This window comes from Mesoplodon mirus (genome assembly GCF_964341445.2).
Source record: "Mesoplodon mirus genome assembly, contig: HAP1_SCAFFOLD_956, whole genome shotgun sequence".
NCBI lineage: Eukaryota > Metazoa > Chordata > Mammalia > Artiodactyla > Ziphiidae > Mesoplodon > Mesoplodon mirus.
Genome location: NW_028295090.1, coordinates 12,760 through 35,778, shown reverse-complemented (window position 1 = coordinate 35,778; position 23,019 = coordinate 12,760). Strand labels below are relative to the sequence as shown.

The window sequence follows — 23,019 nt, the reverse complement described above, 5'->3', positions numbered from 1 at the left end:
TAGTTTCATTTTTCTTGTTTATTTTTTAGGGGTTCCTTATTTTGCAGATATATTAGAACTGGCTTCAACAAGCAAGCAGGTATCTTACAGGATATTTGGCTAATCCACGATAGGTAAATCTGGCTTTAGCTGCACTGAGAGAGACAATGGAAATTTTGAACTACTCTTGAGTGGGGCTAGGGAGCATAAGCAGATAGGGTAGGGGATCCTTGGAGAAAAAGAACCAGGCATGGCTTTCTTGACAGAAGCCATTTTGTTGTCTAAGCCTGGCCACAATGCTTGCCCTTGCACAGGTCTCAGTAATTAATGATCTTAAGGGAAGAAAAGAATGCAGAAACATTACCTGTTATTAGGCAAGAGAAGTTCTAAAGAGTCCCAGTTCTCTTTCAATGGCAAAGATTAGCCTGAAGTGCTCAGCTACCAGATCAACTGGAACCTAAGGGATAATGATGTTGACGTTTTATGAACTTCATGACTTCAATCAACTGAAGCTTGAGCTCTGTCAATCATGAATATGCTTAAAACTTCTTCAGTTTGACAGTTCTGGGAGACACTGTTTTGGGAAAGATCCTCAGGGTTCTCCTTACTTGCTGCAAGTAATAAATCCTTCCTTCTCTCACTCTTTGATTTCATTGCATCTTTTGGCTCAACACCCACCAAGAGGCAAACCCAGTTTCTTGGTAACGGGAAGGGAAGAAAGGGCGTAAATGATGTAGAAGCTGCTCAGGAGCTGGAGCGCACAGGGCAGCAGTTCAGCTGGGGTGTGGGGGCTCCTGCTAGAGCCCTCATTGGGCTTTAATCCAGCCACACTGTTATGAAACAGGGGCTCTTTGAAGAAATTACTTGGGTCACTAAGGTCGGAGACTCATGAAGTGCCAGCATCCTCGTGTAATCCTCCCTCCCGTGACCTTGGGATCAATAGCCTAAAGACAAAGGAGGCCTCTGTGCTTCCTATCTCAGGGGCAGGAAGGGGAGCAGAATGCTTCAAGGTGGCTTACATAGCTATGTCTTAAAGCAGACTTGGAGAGAGCAGTGATTCAGAAGGAGGTAAGAAAACTTGGGGGGGGGGGCAAGTCCTATCGAAACGTTTAGTGCAGTAAAGTGGTCTGAGGGGTCCACATAAGTACTAAGAACAATGATTATTTAATACAATTTTGCAACCTTAGAGCTGGAAAGGACCTCAGCAACAATCTAGTCCAAACCTTTCGCTGCCATGGAACTCTTCCTTCAAACAAAATCTTCCATAGGAGTCTAAATACAAACCCACATGAAAGCAGGATTGTTCTGGTTGGGGAAGGGTGGGGGAGGGGCTGGGCGAGGTTAGGAAAAAAAAGCTTATTCATAAGATTAGAAAAAAATTTTAAATCATCATGGAAGAAAATCTTTGAATTTATATTTTTATCATAGGCTAAAGAAAACATTGATTGTAAAGTTCCCCAAACGGACACATTAGTAATTTATAAAGTGAAGAGCCTTTGGATTTTAAGGGCATTTTTACTAAAGACATGAGAACAGGGACTCTGACTTTTAGTCTCACGGAAATGAGCCTTGGATGCAAATGTTCAGGTTTCTGGACTATGCTCTGCAGGCTTGGGGCAATGAGTCCCCAAGCCCCACCCCACCAGGTGGCGCCCGTGTTCGGCATTTCCATAACGTTTAGTTCTCTCCTCAAGGGTCAGACAGCCTGCCTCGTGTTTTGTAGGTTTAGATAATCCGACTGGCTGTTACGCTCAAGAAAACAACACTTGTGTTCTTCTGTTTTAACCTCCTTCCCTTTCACTTTCGTTCCAACTATCCAAATCCGCTTACCCTTGGTGTTGCCGAGGCATCTTAACTTTTCAGAAAAGCAAAGGGAAAACCCCCACCCATTCCAAGGAAGAAGACAGGAAGAGCCTTCTTTCCAGGGGGTCTGGTGCAGCAGGACGAAGGCTGGGAATTTGGAGACATTTAGTTCAGGCTTTGCCAACCACAGATCTCCTCTGGCCTCACTTTCCTCATCCTTAAAATGGCTCTGCGCCCTACCATCCGTGGCATCCCATTGCAGGGGAGTCAGACATACCTCAGCTTAAATTCCGGATCCTAGTTAAATCTATATAAAAGAGGGATGTCATCTAGTATGGTTACCGAGGTTAAATGAAAAGATTCGTGGCGCCGGTGGTGTCACAAAATGGGTTTATTATTATTGGTTTCCTTTGTTAACTCATTACGCTCCGGAGGGACGCCCCTCAGTGGAGAAGTCTGAGAAATTACCCATGTCTTTCGTTCTCATTTTATTCATATTCAAGGGAGGTTTTAGAACTCTAGGCTGCAACTTGCTAAGAGATAGCTAGCTGACCGTGAGGTGCCGGCTGCCACTTCTGAGGCAGAAATCGGGGGCTGCTATTTCACAAACCCTCCGTCAGGGCCCTTCTACCTCCCCAGCCGCGGCCCTCAGGCCTCGGCCAGCGACCAGAGAACCTCAGGCGGCGGGTTCCCAGCCTCCCGCCTCCCACCTTCCGGGGCCAGCGAGAGCTTCCGAGACACGCGCCGCTCAGTGGGGAGTGGCCTCGGCCCCGCCCCTGTGCGTGGCCACATTGTTGCGCCGAGGCGTTTCAAGGGGCGTGTCGCGGTTGCTAGGCGACCACACCACTCCCCTTCCCGCCCCTGCTGCTCCTCTGGCAGTTGTCGACCCCAGCCAGTCCCGAGCGGACGCGCTGGGAGCTGCACTGTGTGGAAGAGAGGTACCGAGGAAACGTCGCGGCCCGGGAGGCAGCCGCCCCAGCTCAGGTGGACGCTGCTCGCCTGACCGTCCAAACGCCGCCCCTCCCTCCGGGGGGTCCGGAGCTAACGGATGGGAGGCACAGCTCGCGGGTCCGGGCGGAAAGATGCGGGGCCGCCAGGAGACGGACTGCCGCCCCAGCCGCGGAGGTAACGGCGCCGGGGGATAACGCGCTGGGGCTCCCGAAGGAGCCGCTGCAGCTGGCAGGCGAGGTCGGGGGGCGTGGATGGACTGGGCTGGAGGTTGAGCGAGCCCCCAAGCAGTAAGGACGAGGGAAGGGGTCTGACTCCCTCTCCGGGACTGGCCCACCCTCTTCCTCTCCATCAGCTCCCCTGCCCCCAGCCCAGCGCGGGAGTGGGCTAGAAAGGAGTTAGGCAAAGAAGAATTCCCACCCTGGGGATTATTTCTGAAGTCCTACATCAGGGGTATATGGTAGGAACTCTGAGAAGCTGGGATGTTTTTGGTGGGGCTTTTTAGCAAACTGGGGGACACAGGGAGCAATACCTTTTCCAATAAGCCCTGTTGCTCAGAGCAGATAACCAAGGGCTTTGCCGTGAGGGGTGTAGGTGAGGGGCTCTGCCGAGTAGGACTTTTTGTGGATCGTGTTTTGAGAGATTCTCCACCTTTCATAGGATTTTACACCTTAATGGAGAGTAGGGACCACCTGCCCACTTCATTTGCATGGAGACTACCTTTGGGTAATTTCCTTTGGCTATTTATAGGAAATCTTGTAGGTCTTCAGTCTGTCTTCTTCTTTGTAAATGTGGACGTCTGTCCCATTTTGTTTGTTTTATTCGTGCTGTTGGCAAAGAATCAGTCACATCCAGAATTTTTGGTTCTTGTCAATGAAGCAGTTCCCGTAAAGGTATAATTTTATCAGAATGTAAGCATGTTTTTTAAAAAGAGAACATTCCAAAAATAATTTGTAGTGGGTTTTCTGTTTGGTTTTTGTTTTTCGGGTTTTTTTTTCTCTTTGTACTCCTATAACACATCGATTAAGAAAACTCTGGAATTTTACAAAACAGTTTTTATAAGCCACTAAAATATTCCAGCATAGTTTTAAAGATTAAAAAAAATTCTTCCCTTGCAGCTGGCTCATTATCATTGTATTCATAGTATATCATGTAAAAATGATACAATGAAATGCTGATGTGTGTTACTGGGAAATCCATGTTCTTGGTGGCAGATGAAATACATTATTCAGCGCCATCCTGTGGATTAAATAAATCCTCTCCGTCTTTTGTGTTCCCTTACAGCGGTGGAGGGAGGCACAGCGTTAAAGAGCAGAGAAAAATTATCATTTGGCATTTAGCTTCCACCATCCACCCGAAAATTAAGTGGGTAAAGATGTGAAATCCAGTACGTTTTGTAATTTAGAGAATCCCTATAGTATTTGCTGTAGAATTCACTGTAGTTTTCTACAAGTTAGATAGATGTTAAGTAGGAAAGTAAATAAATAAATATAGAGAAAGCCCTAAGAAGGCCTTTTATTTCTTGCTTGTGAGACCCAGAAGTGCGTAGACTGGAACTATTCTTCCCTTTACAACATGTGGCCAACGGCTCAGAGAGGAAGGTAGAGTAGCCAGCCAGTGGTAGAGCTGAGATTAGAATCCAAGTCTCCGACTTGAAAATACAGTTCTCTGTCTTGTTTGTTTGTTCTGGTTAGCTTTTAGGCTTCAGATTTCAACTAGCCTTCGTTTTCAAGTAGTAAGTTAAATGAGATTCTTTTGATGGTCCCTATTGTTAACAACATTCAGAAAGTAAGACGTATTTTAACAATTTCAAACTATAAACCTAGAAATGCTGTCCTTTCTTTAAAAATAAAAAAAGGAGGAAACGTTGGGTTTCCTCCCTTCCTCTGCCAAATACCCCTGTGGTGTGTATTCAGTGCCAAAATGCAGTGTGGACATTTGTTTGTATTAATTATTCTTTGTAGCAGATATGAAGCAGTTAAAGGGTGTTTTGGAAATACAAATTTATATACTTCAGTTACTGACAGATTTTATCTGTAATCCTTTCAACTAGATTGGATGATTTTGTCTATGATAGTGTCGTGATAATAGATGAAACCAAAGGCTCACCCTGTTCAAATGCACTCTGCAATCCTTCTGAACCACCTCTACCCAGAAGACTAAATGTAAGTAAATGAAGTAATTCTTTGAGCTCTAATGGGCCTGGAAAGGAGGAAGTGCTACTTTAAATGGTCAAGGTACAGGTACATGTCACTGGTAACCCAGGCTCTTTTTTATTCACTTTTGGTTTCTCTTGACTTTGAAATAACAATTTCTGTGGTCCAAGTTCAGCTTTTCAGAATGATTTTGATTTGGAGCCCACCTATTCCTTTCAATCCACTGGGGTAAATAGGGAAAAAAACGACATGCTACTTTTATCTAGATAGTGTTTGTTTGTTTGTTTGTTTTTTTGCGGTACGCGGGCCTCTCACCGTTGTGGCCGTTGTGGCCGTTGTGGCCTCTCCCGTTGCGGAGCACAGGCTCCGGACGCGCAGGCTCAGCGGCCATGGCTGACGGGCCCAGCCACTCCGCAGCATGTGCGATCTTCCCGGACCGGGACACGAACCCGTGTCCCCTGCATTGGCAGGCGAACTCTCAACCACTGCGCCACCAGGGAAGCCCTAGATAGTGGTTATTTTTTTTTTTTGATAGAATGATATGTACAGTGTATTATGATGGCTCATTTTAACAAGAACAAGAAACAGAAAATACCTCTGAACTTACAGATCTGCAGATTTTTCCTGCACGGTAGAAATGCAGTCCTAGCTTATTAGTATGCTTAAGAGAACCATTTTATAGATCATAAATGAAACTTGAGCAATGCATTTTGGTTTCGATGCATTTAATCATTTTGGAGCTTGCAGACATTTAGCTTTTGACACCGTTTTATGTTTAAGAGAATAAATTAATTCCCATTCCCTCGGCACTCATAGAGAGGTAGGGAGAGCAGGGTTTTGGACAAGTTCCATGACAGGGAGAATCTATCCTGTGACTTTAAAATTTGCTGCATATATCATCAACAAACAAACTGAATAATTGAGTAGACTAATTTATCAATAATTCTCCTTCATATTTCTGTTTAAGACCTAAAATTATTTCTATGTAAAACACTGCTTGCATTTTTCATAGTCCTTCCCAACGGTTTGTCAGCTTTTGCCACTAAAAATCAACCCCTTCACTACTTTCAAGGCTAATAATATTACAAAATACGGGCTACATATATTTGGAAGGCTGGTCACCCTATTTTTAATCTCCTTTCCAAAGTGCAGTAAGTTTCCATTCTCCACAAGCTTATTGTTTTTAATATGTAAAAATCTCTAAGAGCTCCAGAACCACCTAATATACTCGTGTGTTGACTATCAGATTTCATGGTTACTTCCTGACAATTAGCACATCTCTCTGGGAAACTTTTATAGTCCGTCATCATGTGACTTAAAGTCCATTTTAACTTTACTTCAGAGTTGGCCAGTGCTAATCACCATATAGTAGGGCAATTAAATTGTATGTTTCAGGATCAAAATGAATTTTTTTACTGTGTGGTATTCAGAGTAACACAGCTTGCAAAACATAAGATTTTAGATTCTAAAACAATGCTGTCTTTGCAAAATTTGCTGAAAAAAGTGCTTTTGACCTCTTAGTAACACTTATAGTTCATTATGCCATGACTCCATTGCGAGACGCTATTGCTCATTTCACAAAGTGCTTTGGCTTCCTTGTTTATCCAAGATGCCCTTACATTCTTGTTGTAAACTATAAATCATCTGCTCATAGGCTTTTATTGGGTTAGCTTTGTGTTGCAGAGATTTAGGGTCGAGAACGAGGGAGGGGGTGGTGTTTTATATCTGGACGAGAAGGATGTTCCTTTTCTGAATTTCTCAACAAGATCTTTAAGACTTGATTAACGCAGTTGAAGATTCTATTTGAAATGTCAAGAGTGCTCCAAACTGATCAGCTCGGTGCTTTGTGACCACCTAGAGGGGTGGGATAGGGAGGATGGGAGACGCAAGAGGGAGGAGATATGGGGACATATGTATATGTATGGCTGATTCGCTTTGTTATAAAGCAGAAACTAACACACCATTGTAAAGCAATTATACTCCAATACAGGGGTGTTAAAAAAAAAAAAAAGAGCGCTCCAAATTAACAATATACATGAAGCATTCTTAAATAAAACATGATTAATCTGGCATTATTTGTCTCTCTGGATATAATTACATAGTTAAAATATTTGAAGTCGATTGCAGACATTGGTCATTTATTGTGATTATAACCCTAGACTAGAAATATATAGTGTTTTGTAACTACTTTAACATGTGTGAAAATTCTAGATTCTCCTAGAACGGAAGGAAGATTTTATTTATAGCACAGCAGACTTGATACATAATTGATTCAGAGCAGTATTTGAGTTATTACAGGAAAGGAAAGAAAGCTAAGGTGAGAACCCCTCCCTGTGTGGAAAAATTTCTTTCTGGAATTCTTCAGATTCATTGGAGGTTCAAACCTTGACAGTCCTCAGGGGACTAGACCTGAAGTGTCTTGTTCTGTTCTGGAAGGCACACTTGCAGAGAGATATACCGTGCAGCCCATAACGTGTTGAGAACGTGAATAGGATATAGTAAGGCAGCCTGACCCAGGCTGTGTGAGGTGGAGGATGTGATGGGGATGATGAGCCTCGAGAAAAAATGGGGAAGGCAGGACAGCCCCTTTTAGGTATCTGAAGGGCTTTAACATGGAAATTTGGACCCTCCTGTGTAGTTCCGGAGGGCAAAATAAGACTTAATTTGCAGAGAGAGAGATTTAGGCTCACTTTAAGGAAAAACCATGAGTCAGGAAATCCAAATGACATCCTTAATCTTATTGTAATAGTTCTGTGGAAGTTAAATTTCTGTTCTTATTAACAGTCTGTACCTGAGACCCTCTCTTTACCACAAACAGAAATGAATACCTCCAGAGCCAGCACAGCCTTACATGTAGGTAGAGTAGGTGAAATGCCCAGGGGTGGACCCTGGACCACAAATACCTTTCCTACCAGCTTGTCATTGATGACCGCGGGTCCTAGAGAGTCATTCCCTTGGGTTAAGGCATTGCTCTTTTTAAAGGTCAAATATGTCTGGAGAGATAACCCATTAAATTGCATGGCAAGTTGAAAGGAGGTTTTATGTGGGGGAGAAAGTGGGTGAGGTGTTTCCATGCATCCTAAGGGAAGGCTGATTGTGCAGGCCTTCACGGAGCAGAAGGCATAGTTAATGCCAGATGTCTGGTGGAGGGAGTCTGGAACTGCAGAGGAAGGCACCACAGAGAGAAAAGAGAAGCTGAAAGGGGATAGGGAGGGTGTATTGGAGTTTAAACAATATATTGAGAATTTTGCCTAACTGTTACCAGTGTTTTTAACATGTTTTATAGTTTCTGAGGGTCTTTCACATATATTATTAATTATAATTTGATTCACACAACATCCTGCAAGGAGGTATTATTATCCACATTTTAAAGATAAAGAAATTGAGGCTAAGAAACTGGGCTAAAGGTTAAGCCTACCCTGGGACCTACAGTTTTTGAGCAGTGTAGCCAGGACCCCAACCTAGGCCTTCTGACTTCACATTTCTTCAGAATGTGTCCCCAGGATTTTAGCAGTAAATATTTAGATGCATTTAGGTTAGGTAGTAAAAATTTAAGGAAAACTGGTTTAGATGCATGCAAATATTTGGTTTTGTTATGTAAATCTACCTAAAACCAAATAATTATAATTCCCTAGTTCAGCCAAACCTATCTCCTAATAGATTGTAGTGCCTTGAGGTAACCTGTTTTTTGGCACTTTTATAATTGTGAACAATTAGTGCTCATGTGAATGTTAGATGGATGGATGAGGCCTTTTTTTTCCATCCCTAAAAACAGGAATGGTTATTTGACTTAATTGCTGATAAACAAAATGTTGCATTATATTTACATCTTATCAAGGTATTTAGGTTCTGTCTGCCAGCCTGTGTTTTATTTTCTTGACTAGTGATAGTTCTCTATTTTGGTATCAGAGATCTCTCCTGGTCCGTATCTTGCCTCTTTATTGAGAAACTCAATGCCAAAGTACGGCTACCGTTGTACTGGCTGCTTTGCTTATATGTAAGATGGTGCAGTGCCTCATTTTTGTAACTGTAGTACTATATAAATGTTTAAATTGATTAAATGACCTAAAAGAAGCAGGCAGGAACTAATGTCGTGCTTTTATAACTAAATTAGGGGCTGTCTAAAGTATGCCAACACTTAATTTTTTTTTCATCCCTTTTTTGTTTTTTATATTTACATCTTTTATATTTTTATTTATATAGGTGATGGGTCAGGTGTTGTTTGCTTAGGTTATATTAAAATTCTCTTTTTTAAATGGTTGGCCACTTTGGATCATTACCTTATAATTTGCGTTATATTTTAAGAGATCATAAAGATAGCTCAGAGCTTCTCTGGAATTATCTACCCCTGATCGTAGAGGCTCTCAATCATACAGATCGGGGGTAAAGTTCTTCAGGGTCTGTTTAGAAAAATAGATGTTCTTTGAAGTATCCCAGCCCTTTTTTTTTAAAACAACAGTTTTTAGCACTTTTTTTCTTCTTTCCTTCTAGCACATTCTTATATTTTTCTTAGTATTTTTTTTAGCGTTTGGCTTTTTCATTGTCTTTCCCTCCATCGAGTTTCACAGAATCTTATTTCATTTCAGAGGTATTTAATAAGTAGAGTTTTCTTCTGTGGGTTATTGTTCCTTGCAGGAAAAGGTGATGCCAAATCAAGTAAAAAGAGTTGTATGCCTTTGTCACGTAGGCGTTTGCTGAGGGAGACTAGTGTATGTGTCTATGAGCAAGGGAAGGAGAGAGAAAGGAGACTCTTTGTCTTTAGGAGAGTTTTACAAGCAGCACCCTGGGGCCTTAGATTCTCACTGCTATTCATCAGATACATAAAGAATTGGCCTTGGTGATCTCAAGAGTTCTCTCTGGATTAGAAATTTTGTGATTCAATGAACGGAGATAGAAAGATGCGATCATTTATTTGGGGACCCAGGAGTAGATGATGAGGCCTTGGTTGATTCCAGGGCAAGGTCAACATTCAGCCCTACTGGAGAATAGTACAGGCACTAGGAGAAGCTGGTACCAGGTTATGTTAATGTTCTGGACCAAGATTCAGAAGACCTGGGGATCACATCCTGCCTCTGTCCCTGTATCATTTACAGAACACTTTAATATGTATTCATTTGCTCCTGGTACATGCCCTTAAGATTTGGGAAGATACCTGAAACAGTTTGTGAACAATATAGGACAGTATATATATAACAAGGGCCAGATTACGTGGTAGACTCGAAAAGCTGCAGCTAAGATGTGAGTGGAGCCATAGTTAGTATGGGCTTGGAGTAGTTCTAAGTGGAAGAGGGAGGACTAGCATTGGGCTTTGAAAGAGCGTAGGATTTGAGTGGATGGGGTGAAAAGATTCTCGGTAGGAAGACATACCAGTTAGAAGGAATCTAGCATGTTTCGGGTATGGTAAGATGACCGTCTTGTTTTGAACAAAGGGAGGCCTATGTAGTGGGGCTGGGGTGGCCACAGCAGTCAGGGAACCTAAGGATTAACATAACACGAGTTTCTAGAGACTCCTGCTTTTCTTATCTCACTTTTGGGCCTTTTAACTACACAACTGGCATGTTTTGTTGTTTTGTTCAGTCAGGGGGACGATTCTTTCGTTCTTCCACCGTTTTTAGTGACTTTAACATAGATTCACTTCTCTTTGCCGTAGATCACCACTGAGCATTTAACAAGAGATCCTACTCAGTGCTTCCTGAATGGAGGTGAGATGAAGGTAGAACAACTATTTCAAGAATCTGGCAACAGAAGATCTGATACTTTTCAGTCAGATGGCATCAACGACTCTGAAAAATGCTCTCCTACAGTTTCTCAGGGTAAAAGTTCAGATCGTGTGAATACAGTAAAATCCAGCAGTTCATCCAAAGCATCCAAAGTGTTGCCTCTGACTCCAGAACAAGCACTGAAGCAGTATAAACACCACCTCACTGCTTATGAGAAGCTGGAAATCATCAATTATCCAGAAATTTACTTTGTGGGTCCAAATGCCAAAAAAAGACATGGAGTTATCGGTGGTCCCAATAATGGGGGTTATGATGATGCAGATGGGGCCTACATTCACGTGCCTCGAGACCATCTAGCTTATCGATATGAGGTGCTGAAAATTATTGGCAAGGGCAGTTTTGGGCAGGTAGCCCGGGTCTATGATCACAAACTTCGACAGTACGTGGCCCTGAAGATGGTACGCAATGAAAAGCACCTCCATCGCCAAGCAGCCGAGGAGATCCGGATTTTGGAGCATCTTAAAAAGCGGGATAAAACCGGTAGCATGAACGTTATCCATATGCTGGAAAGTTTCACGTTCCGGAACCATGTTTGCATGGCCTTTGAGTTACTGAGCGTAGACCTTTATGAGCTCATGAAAAAAAACAAGTTCCAGGGTTTTAGTATCCAGTTGGTTCGCAAGTTTGCTCAATCCATCTTGCAATCCTTGGATGCTCTCCACAGAAACAAGATCATTCACTGTGACCTGAAGCCAGAAAACATTCTCCTGAAACGCTATGGGCACAGTGCGACTAAGGTCATTGACTTTGGGTCCAGCTGTTTTGAGTACCGGAAGCTTTACACCTATATCCAGTCTCGGTTCTACAGAGCTCCAGAGATCATCTTAGGAAGCCGCTACAGCACGTCCATTGACATGTGGAGTTTTGGCTGCATCCTTGCAGAACTTTTAACAGGACATCCTCTCTTCCCTGGAGAGGATGAAGGAGACCAGCTGGCCTGTATGATGGAGCTTCTAGGGATGCCACCACCAAAACTCCTGGAGCAATCCAAACATGCCAAGTACTTTATTAACTCCAGGGGCCTACCTCGCTACTGTTTTGTGACCAGTCGGGCAGATGGGAGGGTTGTGTTTGTGGGCGGTCGTTCACGGAGGGGTAAGAAGCGGGGTCCCCCAGGCAGCAAAGACTGGCGGACAGCACTGAAGGGGTGTGATGATTACTTCTTCATAGACTTTTTGAAAAGGTGTCTTACCTGGGACCCCTCTGCCCGCCTGACCCCAGCTCAAGCACTAAGACACCCTTGGATTAGCAAGTCTGTGCCCAGACCTCTCACCATTGAAAAGGTGTCAGGCAAAAGGGTAGTAAACCCTGCAAATGCTTTCCAGGGCCTGGGTTGCAAGCTGCCTCCAATTGTACGAATAGCCAATAAGCTTAAAGCTAACTTAATGTCAGAAACCAGTGGTGGTATACCTCTGTGCACTGTATTGCCAAAACTGATTAGCTAATGGACAGCTGGTGTGCTCAGAGATGATATGTAGGTATTTTTAATCATCCTGCAAACCTGAAAATGGAAAAAAAGAAACAACACCAAGCCCATTAATGGATATGTTTTTGGTAGACTAGATATCTTTTTTTAACAAGGCAAAGCATTTTTATATGACTGTAAAAGAACTCTTGAAGGGCTAATTACCTAACCAGCTTGTATTGGCCATCCTGGGATACATAGTAAAAGACTTTTTATAAGTCAGTGCATCTTTTGTTATTATTGTCAGGTGTTCACCAACCTGTGTATTATTCTGTGGGTTTAAATCCTTTTCTCTCAAGGTAGACGATATACCAGAAAGTATATCCTGAACGTTCACTTCTAGTCTCCCTCGGCATCTGTTCCAGAGGCTTAATTTGGGACATGGCCGTAGTTATAGATGAGACTGAAAACTAGATCTGCCGCGCACTCCAGACCCCACATGTGTATAGAATGCCTTAAAGAAGCTCACATGTAGAGGAAGAGAATTACATTAAAACCCCTTGTTTAAAAAACAGAGCAAAATTCTCAGAAAGAAGTTCAGACTTGAGGTGAAAATCAATAAGCAACTCTCCTGACATGATAATATTTACTGGGTGCTTATTAAATGTCAGGTTATTCGATCTTGACAGCAATCTTACAAGTGTTAGAAATCAGGGCTCAGAGAAGCCTGGTAATGGGCTCAAATACATCTTTGCTCCAACACCCTGGGGAGCTGGCTTTTGAGCCCAGATGGCTCAGTCTTCAAAGTCCAGGTTCAACCCACATGTAACACTCCCTCTGCTGGTGGCTGTGTGTGCGGGTCGGGTGGGGGGTTGACACCGATTCTTCCTGCTGACACAACCCAATCTGGCCCACCTACTCTTCAGAAAGGTGAGGGGACTGAAGCCTCCAGGACAAACAGGCTGCCCCAGGGCCCTTCCGGGGCCGGACATGCTGCCCAATCCGTAAAAGAGCCCAGAATCACCACAGCAGAGGCAGTGCTCAAAGCGCCTTGCGAATTTTAACCTTCATTTCCTCGACGTCCTTTCACTGGCTAAAACTGAAGTCTTTAAAACTCAGTATTTGCCAGGTCAACCCTCCACTTCGCTCTTTCCACATCATGTCCCTAAAACAATTCCCCCATCAGCCTTGTCCCATCCTACCACCAAAGAGCAGGAGACAGACCCACCGCCCGGCCCCCAGCCCACACCATGCCTTCCATACCAGCAGGAGAACATGTGGCTGCCCAGGAGAGTGCTGGTGAGTAAAGGGAGGTCAGCCTTTTTGACGCAGTACTTCAAAGCACGCAAGAAGCATCTCTGCAACAGTTCGTCCATTTGCTCTGCAAGGAGAAGACAAGAACCACATCCTTCCTGAGGGCCGCAGAAGGCCCGCGCAGCACAAGATAACTCCCCGCACGGTGACATCCGTACCTCACCCCTCAGCTCTGAAGGAGCCCATTCCCAGGCACCAAAGCTCCCAGACTCTCTAGAACACTGAGCCTTTACAGAGGTCTGACCCCACAGAGGGGGTCAGGCCACAAAGTCCCACCCAGCCAGGCGCGGATGCTTCTCTGATAGAGAAGTCAGAGCCAGAAGAAAACTAAGAGGGCCGTGTAGCTGGGATCAGTCCAAATAGCAGAGCCGACGGGTATCCAGGGAAACGCGACATATTCGGAAGACTCCCAGGTAAGATGGCAAAGGGCTGTGGCACCACCCTCACCAAAACTAAGGCCTTTCCCCGCCCCTCCCGGAGCCCTGGCGCCGCTCTGGTGGGAAGCAGAGCCGAGCGCTTCAGTCCCTACACTGAGAGGCGAGCGCCCTGCTCCTGCCAGAGCTGTACCTTGAAGGGTCTTGCTGTCCGTGGGCTCTGGGCTCAGGCCCCCGACACTGGGGTCTTCTGTAGCTTCCGACGGGGACTTCTCCCCACACCTCTGCTCAACCTCCCCCTCCTCCTCCTCTCCCGCCAGGGTCAGGCGCCTCATGTCTCCCTGCAAGGTGGTGTCTGCCTGGACAGACCCCTTCTCTTCACTGAGATCTGGGGGATCCAGGGCCAGTGGAGCAATGGATGGTGGAGAGGACTTGTCTCCAGATCGCCTGCAAAAGCCTCATGTCAGAAACACTGAGCAGCAGCCACAACACTCTCCAGCCCCGGTCAGGGGGTCAGCAGGGGTCCAGAGAGAGTAAGACCCACAGGCAGGGGTGTCCAGGAGAGGCCAGAGAACCTGGGTGTGCCTCTCAACTCTGTTTCCAATTCTGGGCCCAGAGAAGTCCCATGCCTCAGTTTCCTCATCTTTGAAATGGGGAGAGTAATTCTTGCCTCCTCCTTAACCCAAACAGAAATTCAGGGACAGAGAAAAATTAAAGACAACATAGTTAAAGTGGAGCTCCCCTTCCAAAGTATTCCCTTCATAGAAATTAAAAATAAAACCATTTTGAATTAAATAACCAAATGAAGATTGCAAACGCATCTGTAGTACCAGGTTGGTGAAATACAAACCCAAGGTTGAGCGTATGGAACAAATTACAAACACCTGGACTGCTCAAGACTGCTTCTGTGTTAAATCAGAATGCAATCTAAAATAGATAAATGACAAGGACCAACTGTATAGCACAGGGAACTATATTCAATACCTTGTAATAACCTTTAATGGAAAAGAATCCGAGAAAAAACATATATGTATATATCTACATCTAGAATCACTAGATATACTAATGGTCACTAGAATCACTTGGCTGTACACCTGAAACTAACACAACACTGTACATCAACTATATCTCAACTGAAAAAAAAGAATGCAATCTAACCTGCAGAGTAGAGATTACAATGGCTTTATGCCACTAAGCCTTATGAAGACAGGAAAAAAAGGGACGCCACATAGCAGAGCGGTAAAAACAAAAAGCATTATGTTGTTAACTAAGATTATGCAAGTCAAACAAAGTTTTACTAACAGCCGCAGCAAGGCTTATTAAGTATGGCTACTAGTGAGGCCAGAGCGTATGTTTAGGCTATTCTGATCAGGTAAATACCGTAAGTGTTTTCAAAGGGCGGGAGGAGGGGAGACTGAGGCAGCCACTGATAAAACAATTTAGACAACAAGACCTTAACTGCCCAGACTAACAGTCAGAAAACAAGGTGCTGGGAGTACGTGAGTAAGCAGCCCTCAGATGCCTGCTGAAACCCACACTGATGAGGCTGTACCTCCAGCAAACCAGGGCTTGGCCAATACTTGTAAAATAAGTAACTCCAAGACTGACTCAAAACGTAAGGGTAAATCTATACCAACAGGCCACACAACACTTGGCCAGAAGACCAGGTATACTGCTTTCGAGAAAAGCACTACTTACTATTTTGGTTAAATGACAAGAAAATAACCAGAAAATAAACTCACATACAGCTCCAGAGAGCAACCGTCACAGTGAGAAAGTGCAAGTTCTGTAATGAGGAGGAGATCCTAAATGTGGAACTTGAACAACAGGAAAGTCATCAGGTTGTCACCCTGGTGCCTGAGGACCTACTCTACTTTGATTTGGATTCAGATGTGAGAATTCCCGAGCACTCATCATGGGGTCAGAAAATGCCTAAATGTACACGGCAGAAAAGGCTAGATCGACCAGTGCCATAAAAATAAAGAATATCACTGTACTGAGAGGCAGAGAAGACAATCCCTAAGGCCTTCTTCCAGCCCTAGGATTCTATAATTCACCTAGAAAATAAAGTTCTCGGTAATTTCTTTTCTAAACAGGCCAAAAAAAAATCTTTTCTCCACATTTTGCAAGGAAATTAATGTCTAGGGTCAGCAACTTGACTAAGGACACAGCAGGGATCAAAACTCTCGCTTCTCAATCCAGGCCCTGTGCTCCCTCCGCCCACCCAGCTCCCTATAAAACAGAAAAAGCATGGAACCCACCACAAGTGGTCCTGGTAGGTGTGGAGCACAGAGAAGCCCCTTCCCTTCACACCTGAGGTCAGCATCTCGGCTGTGACATGGCAGCAACTCCGATGGCAACGGGGGCTCTGAGAAGGAGGAGGTCAGAGACGAGGGTCAGGGAAAGTCTTCCAGGAGGGCACATGTCAGGACCAGGTTTCTACACATGTGTTCAAAGCACCACGGTTGCAAATCTGAAGCATCCACTTGTATCACAGAGCTAAAACTCGGTGCAGTCTCAATCTTATTCAAATTACCTACACATATGACTTTCAAAAATTCCTTGACCAAATATTCCCTTCTGTGTAAGTAACTCCTCTACTGATGTTATCATTCTTATATTCTTATTATGAACCAAACCCAGGCAGGACTCAGAAGGATATTTAAAGTTCCCTTTCTTCAATTTCAAAAAATAAATTATCTCCCCTATCTTAAAAAAGGCATAGCCATCCTATATGGAAATTCAGAAGGGAGGCCATTCATATGCCTTAAATTAGGCTGAGGGATGCCAGAGGGAAGAGAGAAGAGAGATACAGTGGTACCAACGAAAGGTTCCTTCTGAGTGGGTTCTTTATAACAGGCCTTGCTCTGTATAACATCTATCTAAGAACTGGATGTGTCCAAAATATCAGAAACAACCACATTTACAATAACTACAAAAAACTTCCAAAGCCCAAATGGGAAATCTCTGTCAGCCCACTGTTACTCAGCAATGCTCACACATTGCCTGTAAGGATCGGTGTCCAGCTGGCTAACAGGAGGGGAATATACAAGCCTGGCAACGTTGCCTGGACCCAAGGGAGACGATTCAAGGGCAGATTTCCCAACACCTGAACTTCAAAAAAAACGTTTGCTAATCCGGTGGCTCCACTTCCTGTGCCCATGGGTCAGTTCCTGCCACAGAATCTTTGAATTTGGCTTCTTTCCCAGTTCCTAAAAGACGGGTCTTTGTCTTCCACCCTTGGAATCGTCAATGGCTCAAGAACTTCGGTCTCGAACCTGTCTTGTAGTTTTCGTAAACTCCCTTGTACCCTCACCCCCTTCCATAAACCACCTAGGATTCATTCCCACATACATTCTAAATGCCAAACTCAGAGGCCAAATACACACTTATGTAGTTTTCTCCGATCCTGGATAGAATACTGGGGGGAAAAAACAATAATTTCACCATTCTTTTCAACTTCAAGTTTTGCTACAGGTAAACAAGGAAGGAAACATTTCTAGGTGCTTGGTTCCCAAAGGTTCAAGGAAAATGGGAGAATATGAGCAACAAAAATAAGATCTTTAAACACTGACCCCTCCCATGCCTACCATGTTTCCCTCTCAAAGAAGCAATGAGTAAAATAATAAGATGTCGTTTTTCATTCAGGATGATACAAATGAAAATGACCCATCATATCCAGTGTCGGTGAGCATGTAAGGAAACAGGCTCCATATACCCTGTAGGTAGGAGGGAAAACTGACACAGCATTTTTATAGGGCAACAGAACATATGCACGATCTTCAGCCAAACAGTTCTGCTCCCTAGTATCTACTTTAGAAAAATATTGGCACTAGTGTCCCTAGAGGCCTCAGGAAGATCTTGTTTGTGATAGAGACGAAGTAGAGGCAACCACAATGTCCACTAGAAGAGGACTTTTCCCATCACCCCACAGTGGGTAAAAAGATTCAGCTTATCTGTGCTTGCTGACATGGAACATGTCCCCACTACCTGAAGTGAAAAAGTAATAGGGATAAAGTTTGTTCATTTGTATTTTTAAACATACACACCCCAAACCATACATTTTATATGCACGTGTATATATGCATTGAAGAAGGCTGACAAGGACGTGCATCAGAATGATAATGGTTACTTCTAGGAGAAAAGGATTATGGGGTGAGAGGGTTTTGATTTTTCAGAACTGTTCATACCATTACTTCCTAATTTATTTTAAAAAAGAGACACTGTGGTGATGGCTGAACAACCCTGTAAATATACTAAAAAAAATCACTGAATCGTACATTTGAAACAGGTGAATTTTATAGTATGAAAACTATATCTCAATAAGTCTATTAAAAATAATTAAAAGATGAGGATGATGATGTGGATGTTCGACAAAAATAATGTTGAAGTCATGCAAGGCAGGAAAGACCAAGAAAATGTCACAGAGAGGAGACTAAGAAGACATGACAACTAAATGCAATGTGGTACCCTGGACTGGATTCTTGAACACAAAAAAAGAGAAAAAAGACATCGTGGGAAAACTGGGGAAATATGCATAAAGTCTGTAATAGTGTCAAAAGGACTGAACCAATGTTAATTCCTTAGTGTTGATAACTGTACTGTGGTTATACAAGATGTTATCATTACAGGAAGCTGGGTAAGCAGTATTTCAGGACTCTGTACTATACTTGCAACTCTTCTGTAAATCTAAGAAAAAAAGTTTTAAAGGAGAAAAAAAACAAATAAATTTTAAAAAGGAAGAAGCAGCAGCAGGAGCAAATACCCTTGGCCCAGATGTATGGACACCCCACAGGCTCACTGCCATTCCCCACTCTCTGATTGCTCAGGAAGAATATGTTTTTTCTTTTAATCCTTTATCCATATGCTGTGAAGTTGTCATTCCCACCCCTCCCAAGTTTTCCCTAAGTTTTTTCCCCACAGGCACAGCTGACTGGCACAGTACCTGTTCCCCACCAAGGCAATGGCACAGAGGTCACCCTTCTGTACCCGAGGCAGACCAGCAGGGGGCACCACTAGCCCTGGCAGCATCAAATCTGCAGGAAACAAAAGCATCGCAACTAACTCCACAGTTTACTGCGTCATTTACTCACTTGCTCAACAAACATACATTTGTTAAGCATCAACTACATTATTCATAGTGAAAATAAAAAGTGGCAAACTGAGGGTCAGACCTTTTCCTTCTGGGAGACTAGTGGTCAAACTGAAGCACCAAGCTGAGGGTCCACTTCCATGATCTATCTTATTCTGGTTTCCTAAATTCAGTTTATTAATCTAAAGTATAGCATATGGCAGTTCACAGAGCACTTTCATGTCACTTATCTTATTTAAGCCTTACAGCAGGGTCAGAGAGCTTATGGAAGCAGCCAAGTAAGAGATGCAACAGACATGAGGGAAGAATTCTACTTTTCAATCATATGAATGCACAAAATGGGTACATTTATTAAAGTAGTTGGCCTTTACTAAGTAGGTTTCAGCCACTATCCAGAATATAGGAAAATACTCTTACCTGCTCCCCCCACCAGTTTTTCAAGCACCAGGGGCCATGTTGTAAATGTTGCTAGAAGATCAGGATAAGACCACAGGGTGTACACTGTCCAAGAAGAGAGCCAGAAAACACTTACTGCCCAAAAGCCAACCCCCTGGGGAATGGCAAAGCCAAACACTGAGGCCACATTAATCAACATGTAGAAAAGAAACTCAAGTCAAAGCTAGAGAGAAGGTTGTAAGGGGATGCCCAAAGAAGCTGCATTCTTTTTTTTTTATTAGGTTACCCCAAGTTTGTGAAGCGGTTTATATGTTATATGCTATTTACTTGAGAATCCTTGCTTCCTTTAGCCTTAGAGACCTGCATTCTTTACATATTTATACTGAGCTCTTTGCAGTAGTTTCTCTCAATCTACGATCTTGAGAAGTTATCACTTTTACTGGTCGGAAGACACATGAAGTGAGCTACAGCTCTAAGAGTCTGTTTAGCTGCCAAAGTTGGATATTTATGTGTAAGGCTACAACTAGTGATGAAGTGAACATCTGCTTTTGCCTGTCCAGTATCCCTTTTCCCCTCCCTGGGAACTGAGTGCCCCTTTTCCTGTGGGAAACACATTCCATATAGTTTACATCAGGCTGACTCCCTTCTCAAAGAGGCTGCAGTCTTGAAGAAGGCGGAGACTTAAGAAACTGGGTGTCACTTGAGACTTGGAGGCACCTATTGTTCCACCTGGACGGCAGCAGCCAAACATGCCCATAGTGGATAAAAGTAGGGACAGAGCCCCAACGAGGATTCCTTTTATGTCCTCAGAAGCAAGTAATCCGAAACCAGGGCACCAGCCTGTAAGAAATTCTGAAACTTTCCCATGTTTATTATTTTTATTCTCTCTGTTTCCACAGGGATTAGCAGTAAAACCCTTAGATCAAAAAGGGCTTGTATGTGTACAGCAGCAAAGCAGGGTGGGGGTAGGGGTGGCCTGGGGTAGGAGACTGCACTGCGCTGCTGCAGCCAAGCTGGGAGGAAGAAAAGCCCCCAAATGACAAAGTAGGTGTCAGCAGCCATGGAAAAGAGAAAAGGACACTGCCTCTCTGAGATCTGTGACAAAGAAAGCAAGCAAAGTATCCTGAGAGCCAGACAAGAGCCTAAGAAAGAATCCCTGTGAGACATCGCAACCAAAGTCCACCACTAAGACAGCTGGGTATGGAGTTTAACTAACCCAGCTTCTTTCCCATCACAGTATCTCTTCAGTATCTTAAGAAAATTCCACTAGTGAAAGTTTTAAGAAGCATTTTTTACATGCCCTGAAACTCCACCCTTTTCATGACCTCGGCTCCAATCCCTACTTAACCCACTAGAAACCAGTGTTTCTTCACCTCAGAATTTCCCTTGGCAACCACCCTCTTTTTGTGTTAACCCTTTTTTCCCCTCACTTCTATAGCAGTTTCTGATCTTGAAAGACCCAATTCTAGGGACACTAAATCCAAAAAGATTCTTAGGGAGATTTTGCATTTATTTGTTTTAAGGAAGACAGATTAATGGAAGAAACAGATGTTAGGCAAGGACCATAGTAATGGCCATCTCCATCCCATTGCCATACCTGTCGGATATAGATTTTTCTCCAGTTCAAATAGGATGGGGTTACCACCACTCACGTACACAGTCACTGCATCCCCTCTGTGAGCATACAACTTCACAATGTTGAGTTCTTCCTTTCCAGGTACTAACTCAGAGACCTGATCCGTTCCAAGAGTGGGGAAAACAGCTGTCACATCGGCCCGAAGCTTTCTCCTGCAGAGAGCACACATACCTGGTATGTATGCTGCCTGGATGGATTTTAATAAATATTGAGGACTCAAGACTTACTATAAAATCACGAGGCCCAAGAAAAAGACTGGTTGATGATGCCTTATTCTCACTCTTCCAAAACATCCCATTCTCTTTCTCATCCAATGTCTCATCTATTTTCACATGTTCCTGGGGCATGTCTTTCCATTTTACAAAGAGAGGAAAAAACTGAGATCCGGTAAGCGACCCAAGTTAGCCTGCCACTGGAAACTAAGCCCTGCCTTCCTGACTCCACACATAGCTCCTGGACCCACTCCTTTCTCATCTATGCTTGCCAAATCTGTCAACTTATGATTAAACAGCTCTGCTAGGGCACCAAGAATGACAACTATAGAACACTGCCTCCAAAATTCCCAAGGTGACACCTTCATTTGCAAAACTGAACAGATACAGTTCTTACCACATGTGCCTTATCCCCTCTCACCTCACCCTCCACCTGTCTCTCCTGCCAGTGGTAATCACTAGACACTTCTTCTCGTATACTTGTAGTTCTCTGTGCCCCATCTAATCTCTCCCAAGGGACTCAAAGCTCTTGGTAGGGCAGGGACCCCGTTTTCCTTCATTTTGGCATCCTCCACGACACCTTAAACAGACTGCAGTCAATACGCGCTGATTGAATTATACGCTTTCTCGTAAACTCACTAAAATATCCAAAAGACAGCCTGGGAGATAAATCAGGCCTCCTCTCCATCTTCACTCTCAAAACACGTCTAACTCACCCTTGCCCGCCCCCCGGGGTCCCTTCTACGGCTGTACCCCTCGGCCTCAAGCCCAGAAAAGGCTGTGAGCCAGCCGAGCTTGAGAGATGTCTGGGTGCCCTGGTGGGCAGAGCAGGCTCTTCTCTCCCTCACCTGTCCGACCCCTTGATGGCCGTGTTGGACTTGACCCGAAAGGCCTTGGCAAACATGTCTGCTGGAGTGGCCTGGGGAAGAGAAGGAGACCACAGCAGCCAGGGACTGTCAGGAAAGCGCGAGCACGGCAGCTTCCCAACCCGCAGTCCTGGGTGCAGCCATGCTTGGGCCGGCTGGGAAAAGGGCCCGGCTGGAAAAAGGGCCCGGCTGGAAACCGGGGCCGCGCAGCTTCGCGGCCACCCCTAGTGGCAAGGCTGGGAACTGAAGCATGGGGGGCGGGGCCGGAGAAGGCGGGGCGGATCCCTGCGCGGAGCGGTGCACCCTTTGGCCTCACCCCTTCTGCCGGGCTCTGCGCCTAGGCGAGTGGCGCGTCTGTAGTATCTCTGGGGCCAACAGCGATTCCGTTCATTTTTATTCCATCAGCGTTCTAGTGTGTTGAGTAGGAGCTCTGCCAGCTCTCATTCCATGCAGTTTAGTTCAGCTGCACAAAATTAATTGAACTCGTGTTTTCTTAAACTTGCAGGCCTCTTGAATGGTTTTCTTCAGGGCTTTTGTTTCTTAAGATCTTTACATTGTATTGCACACTTGGGGCCTCAGCTAGAATTCTTTCCGAGATTTTCTCCTTCCTGTTTTTTAATTTACATGAGGTGATAATAACAATAACAGGGAATCCACTTTAGTCCGAGGTTTGACCTCCTGTTAAGAGGAAAAAACTATACAAATGATCTTCAAATCTGTTATTTAAAACTATTTTTTTTTTTTTTTTTTTTGCGATATGCGGGCCTCTCACTGCTGTGGCCTCTCCCGTTGCGGAGCACAGGCTCCGGACACGCAGGCTCAGTGGCCATAGCTCAGGAGCCCAGCCATTCCGCGGCATGTGGGATCTTCCCGGACCGGGGCGCGAACCTGTGTCCTCTGCATCGGCAAGCAGACGCTCAACCACTGCGCCACCAGGGAAGCCCTGAAACATTTTTGGTTACAAAACCCCACATTTTGGGACCTTTTTAGGTGCCTTTTGCATTCAGGCATTATTTGAGGGGATTTTGTTTCCAAAGCAATTTTAAAAACTCAGAGTG

At 44.3% G+C, this 23,019-nt stretch overlaps 1 protein-coding gene and 1 pseudogene across 2 annotated transcripts; one reads left to right on the top strand and one right to left on the bottom strand.

Moving 5' to 3' along the window:
• Positions 1-2,707: 2,707 nt before the first annotated feature.
• Positions 2,708-12,111, top strand: LOC309797766 (dual specificity tyrosine-phosphorylation-regulated kinase 3-like; the record flags this gene model as incomplete). The annotated part of the gene is made up of 3 exons (XM_082646190.1): positions 2,708-2,907; positions 4,784-4,895; positions 10,537-12,111. Exons 1-3 carry the CDS (start codon positions 2,831-2,833, stop codon positions 12,109-12,111), a joined length of 1,764 nt encoding a protein of 587 aa, XP_082502316.1. The 5' UTR covers positions 2,708-2,830.
• On the bottom strand, positions 12,058-22,091 carry LOC309797765 (eukaryotic translation initiation factor 2D-like; annotated as a pseudogene). The gene is made up of 8 exons: positions 21,944-22,091; positions 20,845-21,035; positions 19,269-19,352; positions 18,705-18,795; positions 16,021-16,127; positions 13,953-14,206; positions 13,335-13,452; positions 12,058-12,167 (listed from the first exon to the last, which is right to left on the bottom strand). The product of its transcript is annotated as a eukaryotic translation initiation factor 2D-like (transcript).
• Positions 22,092-23,019: the final 928 nt, after the last annotated feature.